The sequence below is a fragment of the Aedes albopictus genome, chromosome 2 (assembly GCF_035046485.1).
Source record: "Aedes albopictus strain Foshan chromosome 2, AalbF5, whole genome shotgun sequence".
NCBI classification, from domain to species: Eukaryota; Metazoa; Arthropoda; class Insecta; order Diptera; family Culicidae; genus Aedes; species Aedes albopictus.
This window is the reverse complement of record NC_085137.1, coordinates 499,885,591-499,907,435: the sequence shown is the minus strand read 5'-3', so window position 1 is coordinate 499,907,435 and position 21,845 is coordinate 499,885,591. Positions and strand designations below refer to the sequence as shown.

Here is a 21,845-nt window from a genome sequence, read left to right as displayed (position 1 = left end):
GATACGAAACTGCTGTAAGATTTTAAGTAGCATTTGAATTGTTAATATAGGGCAGTTTAGCAGTCGAACTGCTATGAAACGGCAGTAAGCAGGCCCAATGCAGATATAAAACAGAAATACGGTGTAAAGGGTGAGTCGATAATTATTGTGCCATTTTCAAACTAACGTAACTTTTTTCCTACTTCACCAAAATCAACCAAATTTTGCACAGTTTCTCCTTATAGTCTATTGTTTACATATAATCAATTGACAGTTATCAGTGAGATTCCGGTCGATATAGAATAAATTTTGTTAACAGTTCTCAAAAAGATGTTGTACAATCACATGCTAATTAATCAAAAATCATGGTATCGCGCCTTGGAACAATTGATGATTATACATTATCGGATCATCTTAATGTTCGTCAGTTGGTTTCAGGAACGGTTGTCAGTGAAACATAAGCTTGGAGCTGGGTAAAAACCAGGCACGATGCGCATAAAAAACCTGAGAGCTTTAATTATTTGTTTCAAGTGGAGCCTGAACATGTCCACATGGAGGGCGTTTATTGAAAATGTCTTAAATTTCATTGAAACGCATCCTAAATTTGAACCTATACCAAAAAGTTGAAATATATACATATACTAAACTACTGTAAAAAATTGGATTCATTTCGTTAACTGTACACAATTTGCGAATCAGTTGAAGATAGGGTGGCACAATAATTAACGACTCACCCTTTATTCAAATGCTTATTGGTTACCTGGGTAGTTAAGGATTCACTTCAACTCCAGCAACACAATTTGCACAAAACTCGCACGAATCTATCCAATTGTAGCTCAATCAACATTGAAGAAATCGAATATGTCGGCAAAAAGTTGTGCCCCTTGACGGTGAACCGAGTTTTCTCGGTATCTGCCAACCGAGTCCATATTTTTTTTAAAGTAAACCGAGTTGCTCGGTAGATTGGACATATTAGTTTGTCGAGAACTGTCACTTCCAACGAATAGGTGGTTTTGATTATCGAAATATCACACATCAACCGAAGTTTTCGATTTTTCATATTGAACCAATGGAATTCGTTTAAAAATCAAACCGAATTCGGTATTAATAACTAAGTGTGCATGAGCGACGTTCAAGAATATGTAGGCATAAAAGTCCATCACCTTGTCGCGGTCCCCAGCGAAGTGAAGCAGATAGTTCACCTGGAGTCTTGAATATACATGAAGTGGCATGTTTTCAACTGCCGAACCTAAATCTCAAATTGAATAAAGTCGATTTTCGATTTTCAGCCACCTGAATCTCCTTAGTGGAGTATGGGTTACGCTCCAATCTTTCAACTTTTCGTCAATCTCTCCACTGGACCACTGCATGTTCCATATGTTTCCCGTTGCTTAATGTAAGGGATCATTTAGTCTGTGCAATTTTTGGTTGAAGACGGTATAACAACTTTTTTAATTTACGAAAACTTTAGTAAACAAAATTCAAGATGTTTTCGAGATAAAGACAAAAGAACGCCATCCACGATAAAATGATCTATTAGGCATGGCAAAATGCTAATCACGAATCTCCTTTCTCGTCAAGATCATCATTATTGGCAGATCACGATCTACACTCATTGCACAATTATGGGTCACACACAATTATTAGTCACTTTTCACTTTAACAGATAAATACTAATTAATTGCAAGCTTTTGTTAGCCATTATCATTTTTCGTTGATAAGTTGATTTATTTTGTGTCACTATACGTATCGCACACGGGCGTATACGTCAATACATACATATTTCCGATATTTTTTGTTCGGCGCAAAACCATCTGTCAAAGTAACGCTTCGATTGTGAATATCGGAAAGTGCGTGCGCTGCTTTCGTAAGCTCTGTAAAAGCGAGCTTCAGTGATTTTCAAGTGCAAAATGGTATCGTCACCAGAATAAAGGTATAATTTACGTTCTAAATGTAGAAATTCATGTGACTGCAGCTAATTAAAGCTTATTTCAGGCAAAATTTAAATGATTCATTATTGTGCCAAGGAACACCGAAAATCACACAATTATGGGTCACTTTTTGTGCAGCATAATATTGACAGTTCTGCGTACATGGGCATTGCATATTTTTAGGCGTTTATCGGTGATTGTGTTGAATATTCTGTCCCAATTTTAAAAAATTGATTCCAAATCGCGAAAACACGCTTCGTTAAGAGGTTTGAGACCAGTTTTAAATTCTAGTATAGTTGATCTATCGAGAATAAGTGATCATTCATTGAAAACATAGACAAAACATTATTGTTGAGCCGATTCCTCTTGAGTGACCCATAATAGGCAACAAATTGACCCATAATTGTTACACAGCCAATTTTGACCCATTATTGTGGTTTTCATTATTCACCAATATTTTAGTAATTTTCACCGTCTAAAGTGAATTTTACAAGCAAATTTTATATAAAACAATAAAAAGGAGTTTCAATAAAGAGAATAAAAAATAAAAATAATGAAAATGTTATTTTTGTATGTTAAACGATTCATTTTATGAAATGATTGTTCCTTGAGTGACCCATAATTGTGCAATGAGTGTACACAATCTTTTGTTTTAAATTTCTATTGGAGTTTCTCGACCTAGTTGATTTTGACCATCGATATCAAGTGAAAGATGTTAAATTTAGCACATTGTCTGATGCATGTGTATTGCACTTTTTGGCGATAAATTGCCATGATTTGACATTTTATAGAATTAGTACCGGTCAAATTGATCACTTTAAAACAACTTTTGTGGATAACATCAGTGCCAATTCGAATATTGCCAAAAGAATTTTTGTAAAACCAGTACCCAGTGGATCTCCATGGAACCATGTGACAGAATTTCGTTCAACAAATTTACTCTTTAAGTTAAATAACTCCAATTATTAAAAAATTGGAAATGTCACTTTGGGGCGAAATTGATCAGTATACAATTAATCATCGGTTGGAAAGGAAAATTTTCTTCTCCGCTTAATTTTGCTCTTCTAAAATCGAATAACGCGTTTAAAATCTTACAACTAGTGAATTTAATACTTTAAATGCAAAATTAAATATTGAAATTTCCCCTTAAACGCCTTAAGGTAGGCAATTTCAATTGAAATAAGTGATTTCTAGCACAATAAATGACTATTTCATCATAAAATGAACTTTATTTTAACTATTTCATGTTCTCATTAGCAACATAACTTCCTAACCAAGGCTCCACAAAAATGTTAAAACAGAGAATTTACGGGAAGTCCTATTATCAATCGATTGTTTAGTAGCAATGATTTCAGCTAAATGAGGAATACATTGCAAATTCCTAAAAATATATAGCAAAACTAACTTTTTTCTAAAAAATTTAAAGTCTACGCTCATCTCTAGACATCTACGAATCAGATGATGTAAAAAGTTTAAGATCATTACGACGCTTATGAGCTCCTATTATGGGATTACAATGTAGTGCCCGAATGATCAATTTCGCCCCGCTGATCAATTTGACCCCGGTTTACGGTAACATTTTATTTATATTATCAATTAGATTTTACATCAAACAACTTTTTGTTATTCTCGATGTACCGCTGTTTGATTTGTTATACGAGTAAACCTTGTAATATTTCAGCAAAACACCAAATTGACTTTCTGATTATCGATATCTCTTCAATCCATCGATCATAATCCGTTGTGTTAAAAGATGCGGAAACGTTCAATATGGACTCCGTCGATGCGCCCAGTTGTGCGACCTTCACAAATCACTTCCAAGGATGCACAAATTACTCAACACTGGTTTACCTTGTCGTGGAAAAATACTAAAAGAAAAAATCCACAACCGATAATGATCTTCGGCATCGCAGTCTATAATTCAATATTTTCGACCGGGCTCGTCTTCGTCGATGTTTGAACCACCAGCTGATCACCATCACCGGCTGTTAAAGCGAATAATATCGAAAATAGCAAACGGCAATTCACTAATTAGCATACTTGTTCGGCGGATTGTGAGCAAACACAATGGAACAAGCTCTCGCGGGGTGCAGCCCACAAGCTCAGTTCAACACCAAATACCTAACATTTGAAACGCTGATTTTTTTTTTCCTATCACCTCCAACAACGAATACCTCGCGCCCGTGGCGAAAGCGAAACCGCACTGTGTCGGTTGAACAAAGAGATGAGAAATGAAAAGAAGGTTTCGGTGCGGTCAAGTTCACGCTGCTGGTTGGGACCTCTCGGGGGGTGAGACTGATGAGCTAATGCTTGATTTGGAATAATCTCTCAGATTACAATCGTAGGTAATGATTGCCCATTTTGATGTTTCTTCATTGCCAGCAGTGCGCAGAGTGAATAAATTAGGTTTTTTTTTATCGATTTTGAATTGAATGATTCATACATCGACATGATACATAGATGTTTACACATTGTTGCTTCACAGAGGGCATCTTATATTGATCTTGAACCGAACTTTCTAAAATTCACACAAATTTAACATCTCCGTTGGCACATGGTGTTTCGGTGTTTCTATCCTTGCATAAGGTTAATGTATCCATCATTTTGAAATTATAAAGCTGTATAATCGCTGAAAATTAGAACAGTATTCATAACACTTTTTTTATTTGTGGTTTTAAATCAGTTTTAAACTCTAATTGACTGCTGATACCCATCATTATAAAATTGACAATGTTACTGATGCTTCATTCTTCATCCAAAACCTATTAACTGTGTCATTACAATAACTCCGAGTACGGCTGTTTTCAAAAGTTTGATGATGATCAGGTTTTTTAGTTGAAACTATAAATTGTGAAACGTTAAAGTTAGAGACGAACCAGCCAAGGGCTGAAAGTCTCTCTAATAAAGACAAATCAATCAATCAATCAATCAACGTTAAAGTTATCATGTACAGTGTGCATTATTTTAAATCGAAAACAATCATAAGGATATTATTCATTGTTTTGTGAAATCATACTTATAAGTCTACAAGTGTATATACGATCATTATATTTCATTAAAAATACTGATTCGACCGTTACAAAGTAGAACTTGATCTTCCTGTAACAACTTCACCCTCATCGTACCGATTATTGATACTGAATAAATACTGATCCCATTAACGACAATTTACAGCTCTTACGAGAACGCCCGATCGCGACGTGACCAACTCATGAGTATACCTCTCTCTTCAACTACTTTCAACCACTTTACAGCAACTATCCAAGACGATTTACTCGTACTTTCCCAATGGGTGACAGTAGCAATCGAACTCATACCCGAAATAATGCCACCCAATTCCCCCTTTTCCCATGCAGATGAAAACATGACCCGGTGCTACGGTGAGCTGGGCTGTCTGAACATCACCAAAGAATGGTACCACCTGATCTTCCGACCGTTCAACGTCTTTCCGCTGCCACGGAGTGTGATCAACACCCGGTTCATCCTGTACACGGAGAAGAACCCCACCGATGGTCAGTTGCTGCAGGCCGAAACCAAGGAGACCATCATGAAGAGCAACTTCCGCTCCGATTGGAACACCAAGTTCATCATCCATGGGTTCATCGATACTCCGTTGTCCAACTGGGTGTCGGAGATGCGGGATGAGCTGATCACACGCGGTGGACTCAACGTCATCGTGGTGGATTGGGCCGGTGGATCATTGCCTCTCTACACGCAGGCCACGGCCAACACTAGACTGGTAGGATTAGAGATAGCTTATCTGATCAAGAAATTGACGGAATACAAAGGACTCAGGGCGGAGGACGTTCATCTCATAGGACACTCGTTGGGAGCCCATACCGCAGGGTACGCCGCCGAGAGGACGCCGGGTTTGGGCCGTATTACAGGGTTAGATCCAGCTGAACCGTATTTCCAGGGGATGGACCCGGTTGTAAGGCTGGACCCGTCGGATGCCGCTCTGGTAGACGTTATCCACACGGACGGTCGGAGTGTGTTCCGGTTGGAGATTCCCGGCTATGGCATGTCCCACGCTTGCGGGCATTTGGACTTCTATCCAAATAATGGCAAAGAACAGCCCGGTTGTGCCCTCTCGCAGGAGGGAGCTGCCACCATTCCTCTGACGCTCATCAAAGATGGAATCGAGGAAGCGTCCCGTGTTCTGCTAGCTTGCAACCACATTAGAGCCATTAAGTTATTTATCGATAGTATTAACGGAAAGTGTCCGTATGTAGGTAAGTAGCGAATTTACTGTTATTCTCTGTCGACGTAGTAAACAGCGGTATACAAAAGATAAATATTTCAATCTGGAACGCAATCTCTCAAAAACTAATCTCGCGATGTTCATGTGAAATTGACTTTGAAACATTGAAATTGACCTAAGGTCATACTTCATTTTTGCTGACCATCTTAGTTTGACATTATGATCTGTACCCAAAGGGGCGCTGAACTGCATACCCCAAAATATTGAATATTATAGCAGAGGTGATATAAAATGAGAAAGGACAAATATGTTCCGTCCATATCGCATCAACTGTGCACAGTGGTTCACGAACCAGATTTACGAGGAAAGATGCATTCAACACCTTCAAATGAGTGTTGAGACAAATATGGTCTTCTTCAAAGTATCTTACATTAAGGCCTTTTACGGCATCAGCAGCATCGGCGGCCATGTTGGATATGTGGCTCGAAATTTCAAAGTGATAATTCTTTGCCACTGTTGCGATACGTGATATGCTTATGGACGCGACTCGCGAGTACGAATTAAAATATAACTTTATTATCTAAAACAAGTACTACATAAAACGTGTATGCACGCGAGCCGGCGATCGCAATAATAATGATGACGGTCAACGTAGAACGATTCACACCGAAACTCGATGACATCTGTCACAAGCTGACGGCTGTCAGCGGAAGAGCCCCGAAGGATGTTTCGGCTGCGTTCGTGGATAGGGTGGTCCTCCCAACACCTCCCCTGTGCGGCTTATACCTCACAGGCAGCCTTCGCACTCTTGAAGACTGACGAGTAGGAATCGATTGTTGCTGTAGATTGGTTTGGGGAGTTCGTTGACGACGTTGTGGAACCGACTGCAGGTCCTCGAGTAGCGCAGCTGGCAAAGGAGATACTGGCTGACTACTTTCTACTTCCGGTTCAGGTATGGTGTTGCGCAGGCCCCAGCTGTCCAGGAGAATCGCTAGCGGAACATGAGCGTGTATCGGTGTACTGCTAAGTTGGGTGTTGTCTTCGGACTCGTAACGTTTCCGCATTTGGTTACAGTGGGACCGAACTAGGTTTTGCTTCGACGGTAGCCAAATGTTATACATCACACTACCGATACGTTCGATCACTTTTCCAGGTGTCCAGGTCCAAGTGTTTGCAGAGTAGACTTTAGCCCAAACGAGATCTTGGGAATGGTACTCTCGAGCTTTTGTTCCGTGTTTCCGATTGAACTGCTTCGCTTGGTCCTTGGATGGTTCATCGTACGGTGTCGGTGGCCGAAGGAGTTCCAGGGATGTCCGAATCGGCCTTCCGTACATTAGCTCCCCAGGCGACTTTCCATCTGGAGCGCTTCGACACGGTGTTGATCTATAGCACAGTAGAAAACTATCGATGGCTTCGTCGAGGGATTCCCCCCTTGCGGTGATTTTCTTGAGGGTTCGCTTGTATCCACGAACCGCTCCGCAAGTCCGTTGGACTGCGGATGATAAGGAGCAGTTTTCAGGTGGACGATCCCGTTTGCTGAGCAGTATGCTTCGAACTTGTCACTAATTAGTTGAGTTCCGTTGTCGGTGACGTGACCAATGTTTCCGGTTGTCCGTATCTTGCGAGGATGCCACGGAGTATTCGCAAGGTTGTCGCTGTAGTGATGTTGTTCGTCCGAACTACTTCTGGCCACTTTGTGAACGAATCTACCAGGATGAGAAAATAGCTCCCATCTAGTGGACCGGCGAAATCCAAGTGCAGGCGCTGCCACGGCTTCGCTGGTTTGGGCCAGGACTTCAGATTCGTTTTCCGGTCTGTCTTGGCTACACTGGCGCACTCGTTGCAGGAACGGACTAGTCGGGACACATCATCGTCGATATTTGGCCAATAAACATACTGACGAGCTATTGAGCGCATACGCTCCACACCAGGGTGCCCCTTGTGCAGCTGCTGGAGCACTTTCTTTCGACAGGTTGACGGAATGACCAACCTTTCACCATACATGAGGCATCCAGCAACGATGGAGAGATGTTCACGACGAAGATAGAACTGTTGAATTGCGGGGTCGCTGATAGTTCCGCAACCCTGGATGACCTTGAACGAGAGCGGGAAAGCTTGTAACGAGTCGTTGATTGTTGTTCGTATGCTGTGTTCCAGCTCTAGGGAGGCGATGACATAAAGGGTGAGTCGTTAATTATTGTGCCACCCTACCTTCAACTGATTCACAAATTGTCTACAGTTAACAAAATGAAACCAAATGTTTACAGTAGCTTAGTATATGTATGTATTTCAACTTTTTGGTATAGGTTCAAATTTAGGATGCGTTTTAGTGAAATTCACGATATTTTCTATTAACGCCCTCCATGTGGACATGTTTAGGCTCCACTTGAAACAAATAATTAAAGCTATCTGGTTTGTTTATGCGCATCGTGCCTGATTTTCATCCAGCTCCAAGCTTATGTCTCACTGACAACCATTCTTGAAACCTATTGACGAACATTAAGATGATCCGATAATGTATAATCATTAATTGTTCCAAGGCGCGATACCATGATTTTTGATTTTAGCACGTGATTGTACAACATCTTTTTTAGAACTGTTAACTAAATTTATTCTATATCGACCGAAATCTCACTGATAACTGCTCAATTCATTATATGTAAACAATAGACTATAAGGAGAAACTGTGCAAAATTTGGTTGATTTTGGTGAAGTAGGAAAAAAGTTACGTTAGTTTGAAAATGGCACAATAATTATCGACTCACCCTTTATTCTTCTTCGGGACGCACGTGACTGTTGATTAGCCTTGATAATACGTCCGCATGCCCGAAACTGTCGGTGGAGATGTAGCAGACTTCAAAGTCGTAGAGTAGAAGTGTCAGGGCCCACCTTTGAAGCCTGTTTGCAGTGTAGGTGGGAATGCCCTTTTTAGAGCCAAAAATCTGCAACAACGGTTTGTGATCAGTTTCTAGGGTGAATTTTCTACCGAACAACATCCGGTAGAACCGAGTCACGGCAAACACAAGGGCCAGGCCTTCTTTTTCCACTTCGCTGTAATTTGTTTCCGCTGCAGTCAAGCTTCGAGACACGTGGTAGATGGCTTTCACCGATCCGTCGGGGAACTTATGTGCAATGCGGGCTCCCAGCCCGACCGATGACGCATCCGCTGATACAACGATGTCCATTGATGGGTTGTAGTGTGTGAGCAGCAGCGGTGATTGAAGAATTTCTCGGAAGCGATCGAATGACTTCTGACAGGCGGACGACCAGTAGAACTTGTTTTCCGCCTTTAGCAGCTCGTCCATCGGCTGCCGAAGAGTACGCATCTCCTTCACATACTTCCCATAGTAATTTATGACACCCAGATACGACCGAAGAGTGGGTACGTCGTGTGGGGGTGGCATGTTGGCAATGGCCGCCACCTTATCCGGGTCTGGTCTGATACCGTCTCCGTCCAGTATTTGACCCAGGTACTTCACTTGACGCATGCTGAAGCTACATTTTTCGATGCGCACCGTGAAGCCGAATTCCTGCAAGCGAGCGAGAACTTTCTGCAGATTTCGTTGATGCTCGGCCTTCGTACGTCCTCCGACCAGAACGTCATCCAAATAACCAACGGTGAACGTGAGACCAGCGAGCATGGTGTCCATTATCTGCTGGAAGGCCCCCGGAGCAGATTTTACGCCGGGCGATAACCTGGTGAACTGGTATAGGCCTTTGTGGGTGTTAATGGTGAGGAGCTGCTGGCTTGCTTCGTCGACAGGAATCTGGAGGTATGCGTCCGATAAATCAATGTGGCTGAAATATCGACAATTTGCCATCTTCGTAAAGATATCCTCGGGCAACGGCAGAGGATAACAGTTCGGTTCTAACGCGGAATTCAGGCCTGTTGAGAAATCCGCACATATTCGAACCGTCCCGTTCGGCTTTCGGACGGCAACGATCGGGCCGACCAATCGGAAAAGTTGACCTTCTTCAGGATGTCCAGGCTCTCCAACCGTCGAAGTTCTTCCTCCACAGCGCTCTCCATGCTGTAAGCTACCGGTCGTTTGGGTCGAAACACCGGTTGTGGGTTGTTCTTCAGCACCAACTGAACCGGAGTTTTGTTGTATAAGCCCAACTTCGTGGTGAAAACGTTCGGAAATTGGGCACGGAGATCAGCGACTTCTTGGGTTTCCTCGGTGGTCACTGCAGAACGACGTGATGGACTTGTTCCACAGTCCAAACATATCCATAAGGTCAATCCCTAAAATGTCTAGATGGACGTTAGGAGCGGCAACGTAACACTTACCCTCCTTCGTGACGTTGTTCAGGGTAATGCTACAGTGCAACTCCGAGACCAGATCCAGAGGCTCTCCAGACGCTGTTCTTGCTTGACACGATGCGGTGTGCACTTTTGGTCGACCGAGCTTGATCCATGAACGGTGCGAAATGATCGACACATCCGATCCCGTGTCCAGTTGCAGCCGGAGAGGAACACCATTGAGCTTGACGTCCGGCTTGACGAGCTTGAACTTCCGGCCTTGACTGATGTTCTGCACGGTCACTGTTTTCGTTGACTGGTTTCGCTTCTTCTTCTTGTTCTTCGGTGCTGGCTTCTTTGAACTTGACGCGCCAGACGATGACTTCGAAGAGAAACAGGAGCAGTACCCCTCTTTGTGACCGTGCTTCCCGCAATCTCGGCACTTGTGGTCGCGAAACCGGCAATCCTTGTTGAAATGCATCCCGCCGCAGGACCAGCAGGGTGTTCTTGGTTGATCTCGAGAAGGACTGTTGCTGTTCGACCGATAGGGTTTGTTGCGCTTGTTGTGTGCCACGAAATTCACTGATGACGGGTTCTCCACAAGCACGGTGTCCTGTTTGAGGTTCACCAGGCTGTTGCACTGTTCAACCACTTGTTGGAGTGTGAGATCTTCAGCTTCATTGAGCTTGTTGATGAGGCGCATTCTGATCTCCGCGTCTTGCTTCGACTTGAGTCCACACACAAACGTCAAACACTTGAACTGTTCTTCGGTCAGCTCAGACAGCATAAAATCATCGCACGACTTGTTCACTTTGCAGAGTACGCGAGGTAGTCTTCACTGTCTTCCTTGGTTGTTTGGAGACAGTTATAGCGCCGCCGAAAGATGGAGATGGTTGCACCAAAGAGCGCCTTCAGCTTTTCCACATTCTCGGCGAAGGTGAATTCCCGAGCAGTTTTGGGCAGAATAAAGCTGTTATAACGCTCGTGATCCGGCGGGCTGAGCTTGCGCAGGAGTAGACGCACTTTCGCGGCATCATCCAGCTTGGAAGCGTCACGGTCAAACAGATCACTGTAGCGGGAGAACCAGGCATCGAAGGTATTACCGCTTTCTTTGTTGTACACGAATTCCACCATGTTACTGGAAAGCGAATCGAGTACCACTTCATCGCGGGATAAACTTTTGATGGCGGATTGGGTGGCTGCCAGTTGCTGTGACATTTGCCCCATGAGTGCTTGCTGATTACGGAGGATCTGCACAATGGTGTCGGTGATATTGCCCGACTGTTGTTGACCTCCCGAACCTGGTGCACTACCGCCATTGTTTGTCGCCATCGCACAATTTTCTCCTACTACCGATCCACGAAGAACGCCTTTTCTCGGGATGAACGCGCGATTTTTAGCACGAATTTACTACCGCCTCGTCGCCACTGTTGCGATGCATGCTTATGGACGCGACTCGCGAGTACGAATTAAAATATAACTTTATTATCTAGAACAAGTACTACATAAAACGTGTATGCACGCGAGCCGGCGATCGCAATAATAATGATGACGGTCAACGTGGAACGATTCACACCGAAACTCGATGACATCTGTCACAAGCTGACGGCTGTCAGCGGAAGAGCCCCGAAGGATGTTTCGGCTGCGTTCGTAGTGGGATAAGGTGGTCCTCCCAACAGCCACCAATGCGAATATTCGTATGAAAATGTATCATCCAATATACTCAATCGCAGTTATTGCGCTGATACTTTTTCTGCTGCGCTGCTGCAGAATTGACAGATTTTCATTACTTCAAAAACGCGAGGCAAAAAGTCAATAATTCGTTTGAAAGCTTAGTGATGCATCATGACGCCAGGGCCTTATTGCAATGTACATGAAAATTAGGATGAGCCATATTTTCAAAGAAATTAAAAATTATTTTTTTATTTGGAAGAATAGCTATACGCACTCTTTGAAAAAGTTGCGGATCTATTCATTTTGCGCAACTTTGCTGAAGACAGTTTTTATGTAGCTTTAAAATTGATCGATTAAGAGATATTTTTCTGGATTTACTTAAAGTGGTTCATGAAAACCTGTTTTCTGGGTGTAACTATTTCAGGATCAATTTCCAATAACGTTGCCCAAGAAACACTTGTAGAGCATTTGAAAACGCACAGTTTCGTGCGTGGGCGTTTTCTCTTTTGATTCAATATTTACAGGCGTTTCGCTTTGAAAATCTTAGTTTATTGAAAAGAGTTTTATAACCTCGCTTTTCATAAAAGTTTCAAAACATTGCACAGAGTCTATGCGCATTTTTAATATCTTTAACGCTGAAAATTGCGCCTTCAGTATCCATCTTAAGGACAGACTTGTTATAATATCAAAATGGCCGACTTTGGCACCTACTCACGATTTCGAAGGCACAAATCTTTTCTTAAACAAAACCAGCACACCTGAGCTTCTTATTTTATGCTTATTACAAGTGAGCAAGAACAGAATATTAAAATGCACTGTTGTTTGAAGCTTGCTTCTTAAGATTTGTGCGTCTGAAGTTCTGATGCACTGTTGAAGCGGGATTTCAAGCCGTTTGTCCTTAAAGCAGAGGCGGTAGATAGTTGCGTGGTCAATGGCCGAGAAGAGAAATGGATAGAAAGCAAAAGTCTTCTAGCATGAGATAGACATTCGATCTTTTTTTAAGTGAAGATGACGTGTTTATGTCATTAGCAAAGTTCCAAAAAGAGCTTCTGGAGGCTTCCCACTAGGAGCTGCTATGGAGGATTCCTAGACAGAACTCCTGGAAGATTTTCAGAGAAAAATCCTAGAATAAAAAAAAAATCTAGGAGGATTCTCAGGATAAACTATTAGTAGATTGTCAGAAGGTAGTCTATGAGGAACCCCATTTAATAAATCCAGGATAAATTCCACAAACGATTCTGGAGGGAATCTAACAGAAGCTCTTGGAGGAATCCAAGAATGTCGTCACGGATGAATTCCAGAAGAAACTCCTGAAAGAATCCCGGAAGGTTTTTTTGAAAGAATGCCCTTGAACAATCCCAGAAGGAACTACTAATGGGAACCCAGAAAACTTTGGGAGGTATCCTAGAGAGAACCTCTGGTTGAATTCTACTAGGAATTGCTGGAGGATATCAGCTGAAATCAAATTTCTCAAAAGGTTTTAACAAAAAGTTAAAAAAAAAATATATACATATTATATAGGAGTTTCACGAGGATCTCTAGGAAAAAAAACTAAAATTAGCTTCTTGAAGAATTTTAAATCCTGTTGAAACTCCAGAAGGAATCTTCATGACTAATTTAAAAAGAGACATCTGGTTGATTCCCAGAAGGAGCACATTTAAAAAGCCCAAGGTGTCAGCATTTCTTTAACGAATTCTAAAAGATTGCGAAGCGGAATCCCAAAAATATTCTTTTGGAAATCCCAGAAGGAGCCCATAGGGAAAACTTAAAAGTAGTTCAACTCCTACTCTGCAACCGTCTTTATCAGCCATAAGTGTGCAATCCCAGAGCTTCACTCCTCCCAAGTCAGCATGGCAGCCCAAACTGCATGCCACACGGTTTTGTTGGAAACGGTTGTCCTCAACGTGGTCGATGACCACGGCAATGAGCACCAGGCGAGAGCCTTGTTGGACTCGACCTCCATGCCCTACTTCATTTCGAAGCCATTAGCGAAGCTACTCTTCAACCCCCGGTCGAAGGTGGACATATCCATTGAATGTATCGGTCTCTCCACGCAGAACGTGAAAAGTGCGATAACCGCCACCGGCCAGTCGAGAACACAGGAGTTATACCGAAGGTTGCCCTAGCAGACCCTCAGTTCCACATTCCAGGAAGAATAGACCTTGTCATCGAAGTGAAGCCTTCTGGGAGCTCCATAGTGGTCGGAAGATTTTATTAGGAGACGGACTTCCAAGGTTGATTGAAACGCCATTCGGATTGGCCGTCACTGGGATCGCGTCAAGCCAATACAATTGTATCCCTTGGATCTGTAATCTTTCTTCAATAGCTGATCCCGCAGAAGCCACCCTCCAATGGTTCTGGGAAATCGAGGACATTTCCGACGGTGCTGCGTGGTCGGTCAAAGAGAACCGGTGTGAAGACTACTACGCAGAAACTACCGCTCGTGATTCATCAGGGAGGTATATCGTCGCAGTCTTCCTCGAACCGACAATCCAATGGTTGTCCTACACTCAGCCAAATAAACTTAAGATTTCCATAAGTTCCTAACTTATGAAATGGTCTTTAAACAATTCATAATGATCCGAACGAATTTCATAAAGTCGCTCTAAGATGTAAAATCGTCTCATATCTTGGCTTTTATATATGCTTAGCAACATAGTATTCTCAAGCGTCGGTAGCCGTGTGGATGAAACACGAGCTCAGTGATCCCGACGTTCGTGGATCGTTTCCAGTCTGCATCATTTTAATTGTTTTTGTTCTTTTCACAAGTCTATCTTATGAAATTTGTCATAACAAGCTCGATCATACGTAATGCCTGAAGTTCATAGGCACAATATGTGTTGAAAAATGGACAAATTGAGTGCGAGGAAAGAACGTGGGGTGAGGTGGGCTTTGGGTTCAGGTTGGCTCTCTACTTCACAGAATTGTTACTTGTTCTGTGGCGGAGTTGGTTAACGCTCCCTGTCTAGCGAACTTGGGGAGACGTGGGTTCAAATCCCACCAGAACTACGTGGATTTTTTCGCAATTTTTCCACTCAATTTGTCCATTTTTCATCACATATTGTGCCTATGAACTTCAGGCATTACGTATGTCTAACATACCATTTCGGTTGGTTATCCGAAAAACAACAACATTCATGTTGAAGCTCGATCAATTTTCATAAGGTATTCTCATGGCATCCATGTTTTTTACTTATAGCAAAAATTCATAAAGTATTTCGATGAATTTCGTTAGTTTTTTTTTTTCGCTGAGTGTAGGAAGCTCCAAGAATATCGCAGATCGCCGTCTTCTCAGTGTCGAGCGGTATTTCGAACGTGATCTTGCAACCAAGGACGCGTACCACCGGTTCATGGACGAATACCTCCAGCTTAGACACAAGAAAAAGCCCGACGTACATGTAGATCATAGTCAACCGCATTGCTACATCCCACACCCTGCCGTCTTCAAAGAGTCCAGTACGATAAAGATCAGGATCGTTTTTGACGCGTCGTGCAAGACGTCGTCCGGATTTTTGCTGAACGACACGCTTTTGGTCGGCCCAGTCGTACAAGAAGACTTATATTCAATTATTCTGCGTTTCCGTATTCGCCGCATTGCTATCGTCGCCGACGTAGAGAAAATGTATTGGCAGATGCTGCACTTCCCCGAGGATCGCAGATTTCCACGAATCCGTACCCGTTAGAGCCTCAGCGGTCCAACTTCCACATACGAATTGCAGGCAGTGACCTACACGGTACTGCCTCTGCCCCGTATCTCTCCACGAGAACTCTGCAGCAGTTAGCTCACGATAATGGACATCTGTACCCAGTTGCTGTAGATGCAGTGATTCACGACTGCTACGTAGATGACCTGCTGTCTGGAACTGATGACGTGGAATCAGCCATTCAAGTGCGGGAACAAGTGACGTCTATGCTCAACACTGCTGGTTTCCCAATCAAGAAGTGGGCGTCGAAGGTTCCGGAAGTTCTCACCGGTGTTCCAACGGAAGACCTGGCCCTACAACCGCTTTTCCACTATGGGTCTTGAGTAGGAACCGAGAATCGACGGTTCAAAGTACAACTACTACCACCGGCTGTGGTACTGACAAAGCGTGAAGTGAAGTCATACATCGCCCAAATTTTGGACCCGCTTGGTCTCGTGGGTTCTACCATTGCAGTTGCAAAACTCTTGAGCAGCGCTTGTGGGCGCTGAAGCACAACGGAGAAACTTGCCAATGGGATTCGCCGCTTCCGGTCAACCTTCACGTTATTGTCAGCCGTTGTCAAGGAACCGAGGTAGACGAATTCCTCTACCACCTCGAAAATATCCCCGTCTATCGTAACATCACTGCCAAAGCTTGACTTGTCTCGCTCAGTCCCACCTACCAGCATGTACTATGTCTTAGCCACATTCACCACCAGTCTGACCTTTCCTGCTTCACGTTTCAGGCGGGTGTACAGTTCTGCCACCTTGACCGTTCCAAATGTTCTAGCAATATTATCCATATCATCCGCAAAACAGACAAATTGGCCGGATTTCGTGAAGATCGTACCCCGGCTGTTGAGCCCGGCTCGCCGCATAACACCTTTCAGGGCGATGTTGAATAGTAGGCAGGAAAGTCCGTCACCTTGTCGTAGTCCCCGTCGAGATTCCAATGAACACCGTCCATCGTTGCTCCTATCAGTCTGGTAAGTTTCCCGGGAAAGCTGTTCTCGTCCATGATTTTCCATAGCTCTGTGCGGTCGATACTTTCGTATGCCGCCTTGAAGTCGATGAACAGGTGGTACGTTGGGACCTGAAATTCACGGCATTTCTGGAGGATGAAACCGGCTTGGTAACTTCGCATGAACTCATTTACTTTTGGTGAAAGACGACGGAAGATGATCTGGGATAGCACTTTGTAGGCGGCATTTAAAATGGTGATAGCTCGAAAGTTCTCACACTTTAACTTGTCACCTTCCTTATGGATAGGACAGATTATCCCTTCCTTCCACTTCTCCGGTAGCTGTTCGGTTTCCCAGATCTTGATTACTAACTGGTGCAGACAGGTGGCCAACTTTTCCGGGCCCAGTTCTGCTGCGATAGCAAATCGAGTGTCCCAAATTCAGTATGCAGTCGCCGTGAGTCGCTGGAAACATGTTTCTGGCATCGACAACTAGCAGACGATATCTCATGGGGATTGAATCCAATCGACATTCTACAGTGCAAGCGTTGGTGGAACGGTGCCGGCTGGTTGGCACTCTCTCCGGCAAACTGCCCGAATCTCCTCCCGGCCGATGAAGACGCCGAAGCATCCACAGAAAAGATGCGGAAGGTCCCGTTAGTTTCGATGGGTGTCGTACAAAGCGATTTCCACGACGAGCTGTTCGCCCGCTTCTACGGCATCTCCAAGCTTCGTCGGATCACTGCGTTCCGTTTGCGATATCTTCGATCTTTGCAAGAACGCGCCACGATACGACGCACCGATCCGGACAAGTACAATTAGCTCACTGTCGATGATGGGACTTTTGCACCACTTACCTCCGCAGAACTACAAACCGCTGAGGTGCACCTCTGTCGTCTCGCACAACGGCAGTCGTTCGCTGAAGAACTCTCGGATCTGGCCAGCGGGGAAAGAGTCACCAAATCGTATGCGTTGAAGTGGCTGAAACCGTTCGCCACCCTCTCTGACTTCGTCAAGCACCCCATCGTGATTTCGGCCAAACATACGCTGTCGACGCTGCTGGCTAGTTTCTTTCATTATAAGCTACTGCACGATGGCCCTCAACTCATGCTAGCCACGCTGCACCAACAGTATTGGATTCTCAGCGAAGAGTTATAAGAAAATTATACTTGGAATAAAACAAATATTTTGTTATTTAACTACGAAACTCGTAGTCATGACATCATGAAACGACATATTTTATGATTTCATGACTTTTTAGTCATGAATTCGGCATTATTTTTTTATCGTATATATAGAACAAATTTCACTTTTATAAAGAGATTGCTTTCCAAATAGGAAGCAATCAGTGAAGTACTAGATTGAAAGTAGTGAGCTGGATTTTTGCATGGTGAGATGATCAGTAGGAGGCAATCAGTGAAGTACTAGATTGAAAGTAGTGAGCTGGATTTTTGTATGGTGAAATGTTCAATTCTGCATTTCTGCAATGAAATGTTGCAAACAGCGTGGGTTATATGATTTCTTGGCTAATTTGATGCTGTTTGAGCAAAAGTTTGGATAACTTTGTTGTTGTATTATTTATTTCATGCAACTTCAACAACACAGTTACCCAAACTTTTGCTCAAACAGCATCAAATTAGTCAAGAAATCATATAACCCGCGCTGTTTGCACCATTTCATTGCAAAAATGGAGAATTGAACATCTCACCATACAAAAATCCAGCTCACTACTTTCAATCTAGTACTTCACTGATTGCCTCCTGTTCTCCATTTCTGCAATGAAATGGTGCAAACAGCGTGGGTTATACGGTTTCTAGCCTAATTTAATGCTGTTTGAGCAAAAGTTTGGTAACTGTGTTGTTGTATTATTTATTTCTTGCAACTTCAACAACACAGTTACCCAAACTTTTGCTTAAACAGCATCAAATTAGGCTAGAAACCATATAACCCACGCTGTTTGCACCATTTCATTGCAGAAATGGAGAACTGATCATCTCACCATACAAAAATCCAGCTCACTACTTTCAATCTAGTACTTCACTGATTGCGTCCTATTGAGATATTAATGCCACATATTCTTCACTATAGTAACAACATTATCTGTTAAAAACATATGCAGCCCATCGCTGCCCCTCCTACCAGCACTTCCTGAGCGGGAACTGTTTCAAATGCACTTCCGGAAACTGCGCTCTGATGGGCTACCACGCGTCCCTTCCAATCACAACCACCAGGCAGAATATCTCCGAAAACGACATCGCAGTCGGTTCGTCCATTCCTGTGGCACCCCAACCGGGCAAGTACTTCCTAGCGACTGGGCGGGATTTTCCATTCTGTCGTAAGTGTTACCCGAAATGCCTGCGAATCGGACGGAAGCCTTCTCAAATTTCCGTCCATCTCTCTCCGTCCATTTCTTTCCAGAACGCCACTACCGGTTCACGATCGAGCTTGCCAAACCGAAAACAGCGGAACAGTGGGTCCAGGGTCACCTGACGGCCGGAATCTTCTCCGAGCGGGGCGCCATCCGAAGTTTGGACCTCACGCCGAAGGGTACGGCCCGATTTGAGCACGGAACCGTCTACCAGGTGGTGGTGACCAATTCGCACGATCTGGGCGATCGGATCCGGAAGGTCGAACTGTCCTGGACGCACGACATGAACGTGCTGGAACCAACGACGCTGTGCCTGTTCTGGTGCAACAATCACCTGTACGTGAAATCGATCCAGGTGGAAACCATGCAGATGCCATCCCGAGAGTGAGTAGCATAATTATCATATGTTTCATTTAGGTAGTTGTGTAATACAATTCTTGCATCATTTATTGTATACAATAACCATGGTTTCACAGCGAATACTCATGAAAGCTGTATCTAAATGATTCTGGATTAAGCCAGCTAGGTGGCGCGAGAAGCTTAGACTAAAAACTAGTAATGAAATCAAAAAATTGAACATCTACATCTCGACATTTCGTGTTCGACAAATTTATCAGATCATCAAAGGCCATTCGATAATGGGGCACGTTCGGTGTAGTACTAGATTTGTAGTAATGAGCTGAATTTTAGTATGGTGAGACGGCCAGTTCTCCGTTTCTGCAATGAAAAGGTGCAAAAAGCGTGGGTATTATGATTCCTTGTCTAATTTGATGCTGTTTGAGTAAAACTTTGGCCAACCATGTTGTTTATGTTGCAAGAAATGGAGAAAACAACAACACTATTGCCCAAAGTTTTGCTCAAACAGCATCAAATTAGGCAAGGAAAAATAATACCCACGCTTTTTGCACCATTTCATTGCAGAAACGGAGAATTGACCTTCTCACCATACAAAAATTCAGCTCATTACTACAAATCTAGTACTTCACCGATCTGTCCTATTAACTGAACAATAGGAAGCAATCAGTGAAGTACTAGATTGAAAGTAGTGAGCTGGATTTTTGTATGGTGAGATGATCAGTTCTCCATTTCTGCAATGAAATGGTGCAAACAGCGTGGGTTATACGGTTTCTTGCCTAATTTGATGCTGTTTGAGCAAAACTTTGGGTAACTGTGTTGTTAAAGTTGCAAGAAATAACTAATACAACAACACAGTTACCCAAACTTTTACTCAAATAGTATCAAATTAGTCAAGAAATCATATAACCCACACTGTTTGTACCATTTCATTACAAAAATCGAGAACTGATCATCTCACCATACAAAAATCCAGCTCACTACTTTCAATCTAGTACTTCACTGATTGCTTCCTATTCTGGGTTTATCCGTTAGATGGTGCTAATGAGTCTAAGATATTCTGTCTCCATTGATAATAAGTCATCTAGAATATTTCATATTTTCAATGCAACGTTTTGAAATTATTTCTATTCTCCATTTTCCTCTCATACAGGAAGCGCAACACCGAATACTCGAACAAGCTGTGCGCCCCGAAGCGCGACTTTGCCGACATTGCCAGCCGTGGAACGTACTCTTTCTACGACAACTGTAAACGGTGAACCGAACCGTTGAGAAAGCCCAACACCATCACACCGAACCGAACCGGATCGGATCCTACCTATAACAGAAATACTCTCATGAAAGAAATTTGAGCTTTAGGCTAGATGAGGATGAGACGAAACCTTTTATTTGGAATCACACCATAAGAGAGCGAGATAGAGAGGGAGAGAGAGCGCTAGATTAGTGTAAACTACGTATTGTTTGTTGATTATTATTTCTGTAGTTAGCAGTCAGCTTTCCCGAGTAGGAAGGCTACTCAAAATCTTTTCCGATACACTATGTGAGGCTCCGTTAGTGAACAATTCATTCGGCTAGGTTCATCCAAAATACCAAGATTCCGGTGACCATGGTTTCGTAATGCGTAGCAGAGGGAGAGAGAGAAAGCTTCATATGTGATTTTAGTGCGTTTATTTCCTATCTCCTCCAGAACAGAATGAATGATGAGTGATTGAGTGACTGAGCAAGAGAGCTGTCGTTGGGTGGTGAATGAAACTGAACGTCCGAGGATTGTTGAGAGCGAGAGAGAAAAGTCATTTATTTTTGCCTAGTTAAGAAACGAATACAAGTACCATAAACCACGTGTTCCCTACAAGTATATTCAATTGTACAAATTTCTCTTTAGATCAAGCAAAACGTGACCGTTTCCTGCGTGCTTTTATTATACTTTGTAAACATATGGTTGATAATTTAGACGTTGTAAGGAATATTTCTATGAAATTTATTTATCCTACTTACCTGAAGCTTGAAAAATTTACCTGTTGTCATGGTTAAATTTTCAATTTTAACTTCCGAATCTGTTCTGTTTTTTGTTGTTGAGTTAGAAGAAATGCTACAGCTTTTAACATCGTGGGGAAAATACATGAGTAGATAGTAACAAATGAATTCAATTTTAGCACAAAGTGGATGAAATGCGTTAAAAATGGGCCTATGTTTATGGAAAATTAGCTTGTTACTATGACCTCCTAGAGTCCTAGAGAACATAGCACCGCTGTTTGCTTTTACGTGCATACAAATAAACGTTTTCTCTAATTTGAAATTTTGCAATTAATTAAGACAAAATTCATGAACAAATAGGAAATAGACTATGAACTTATCCACCGATGAACTCAATTCACTCGGTCCGAGTTTTGATTGCAAACGACCCCGCTCTAGTTTCAAAATTCTCGGATCGAGTGCATTTTGTTTATCGGTG

The 21,845-nt window shown here is 42.9% G+C and overlaps 1 protein-coding gene across 4 annotated transcripts in view; it reads left to right on the top strand.

Annotated features, from left to right (window-relative positions):
* The window catches only part of LOC109621274 (pancreatic triacylglycerol lipase-like), an 82,247-nt gene extending 60,497 nt beyond the window's left edge, over positions 1-21,750 (top strand). For all 4 annotated transcript variants that reach the window (XM_062854398.1, XM_062854400.1, XM_062854399.1 and 1 more), the window contains exons 4-7: positions 5,267-6,142; positions 18,791-19,006; positions 19,090-19,423; positions 20,547-21,750. In XM_062854398.1, the coding sequence (XP_062710382.1) occupies positions 5,267-6,142; positions 18,791-19,006; positions 19,090-19,423; positions 20,547-20,652 (1,532 nt within the window). In that variant the 3' untranslated portion in view covers positions 20,653-21,750. The remainder of the gene's footprint in view (positions 1-5,266; positions 6,143-18,790; positions 19,007-19,089; positions 19,424-20,546) is intronic.
* The last annotated feature ends 95 nt before the right edge of the window (positions 21,751-21,845 follow it).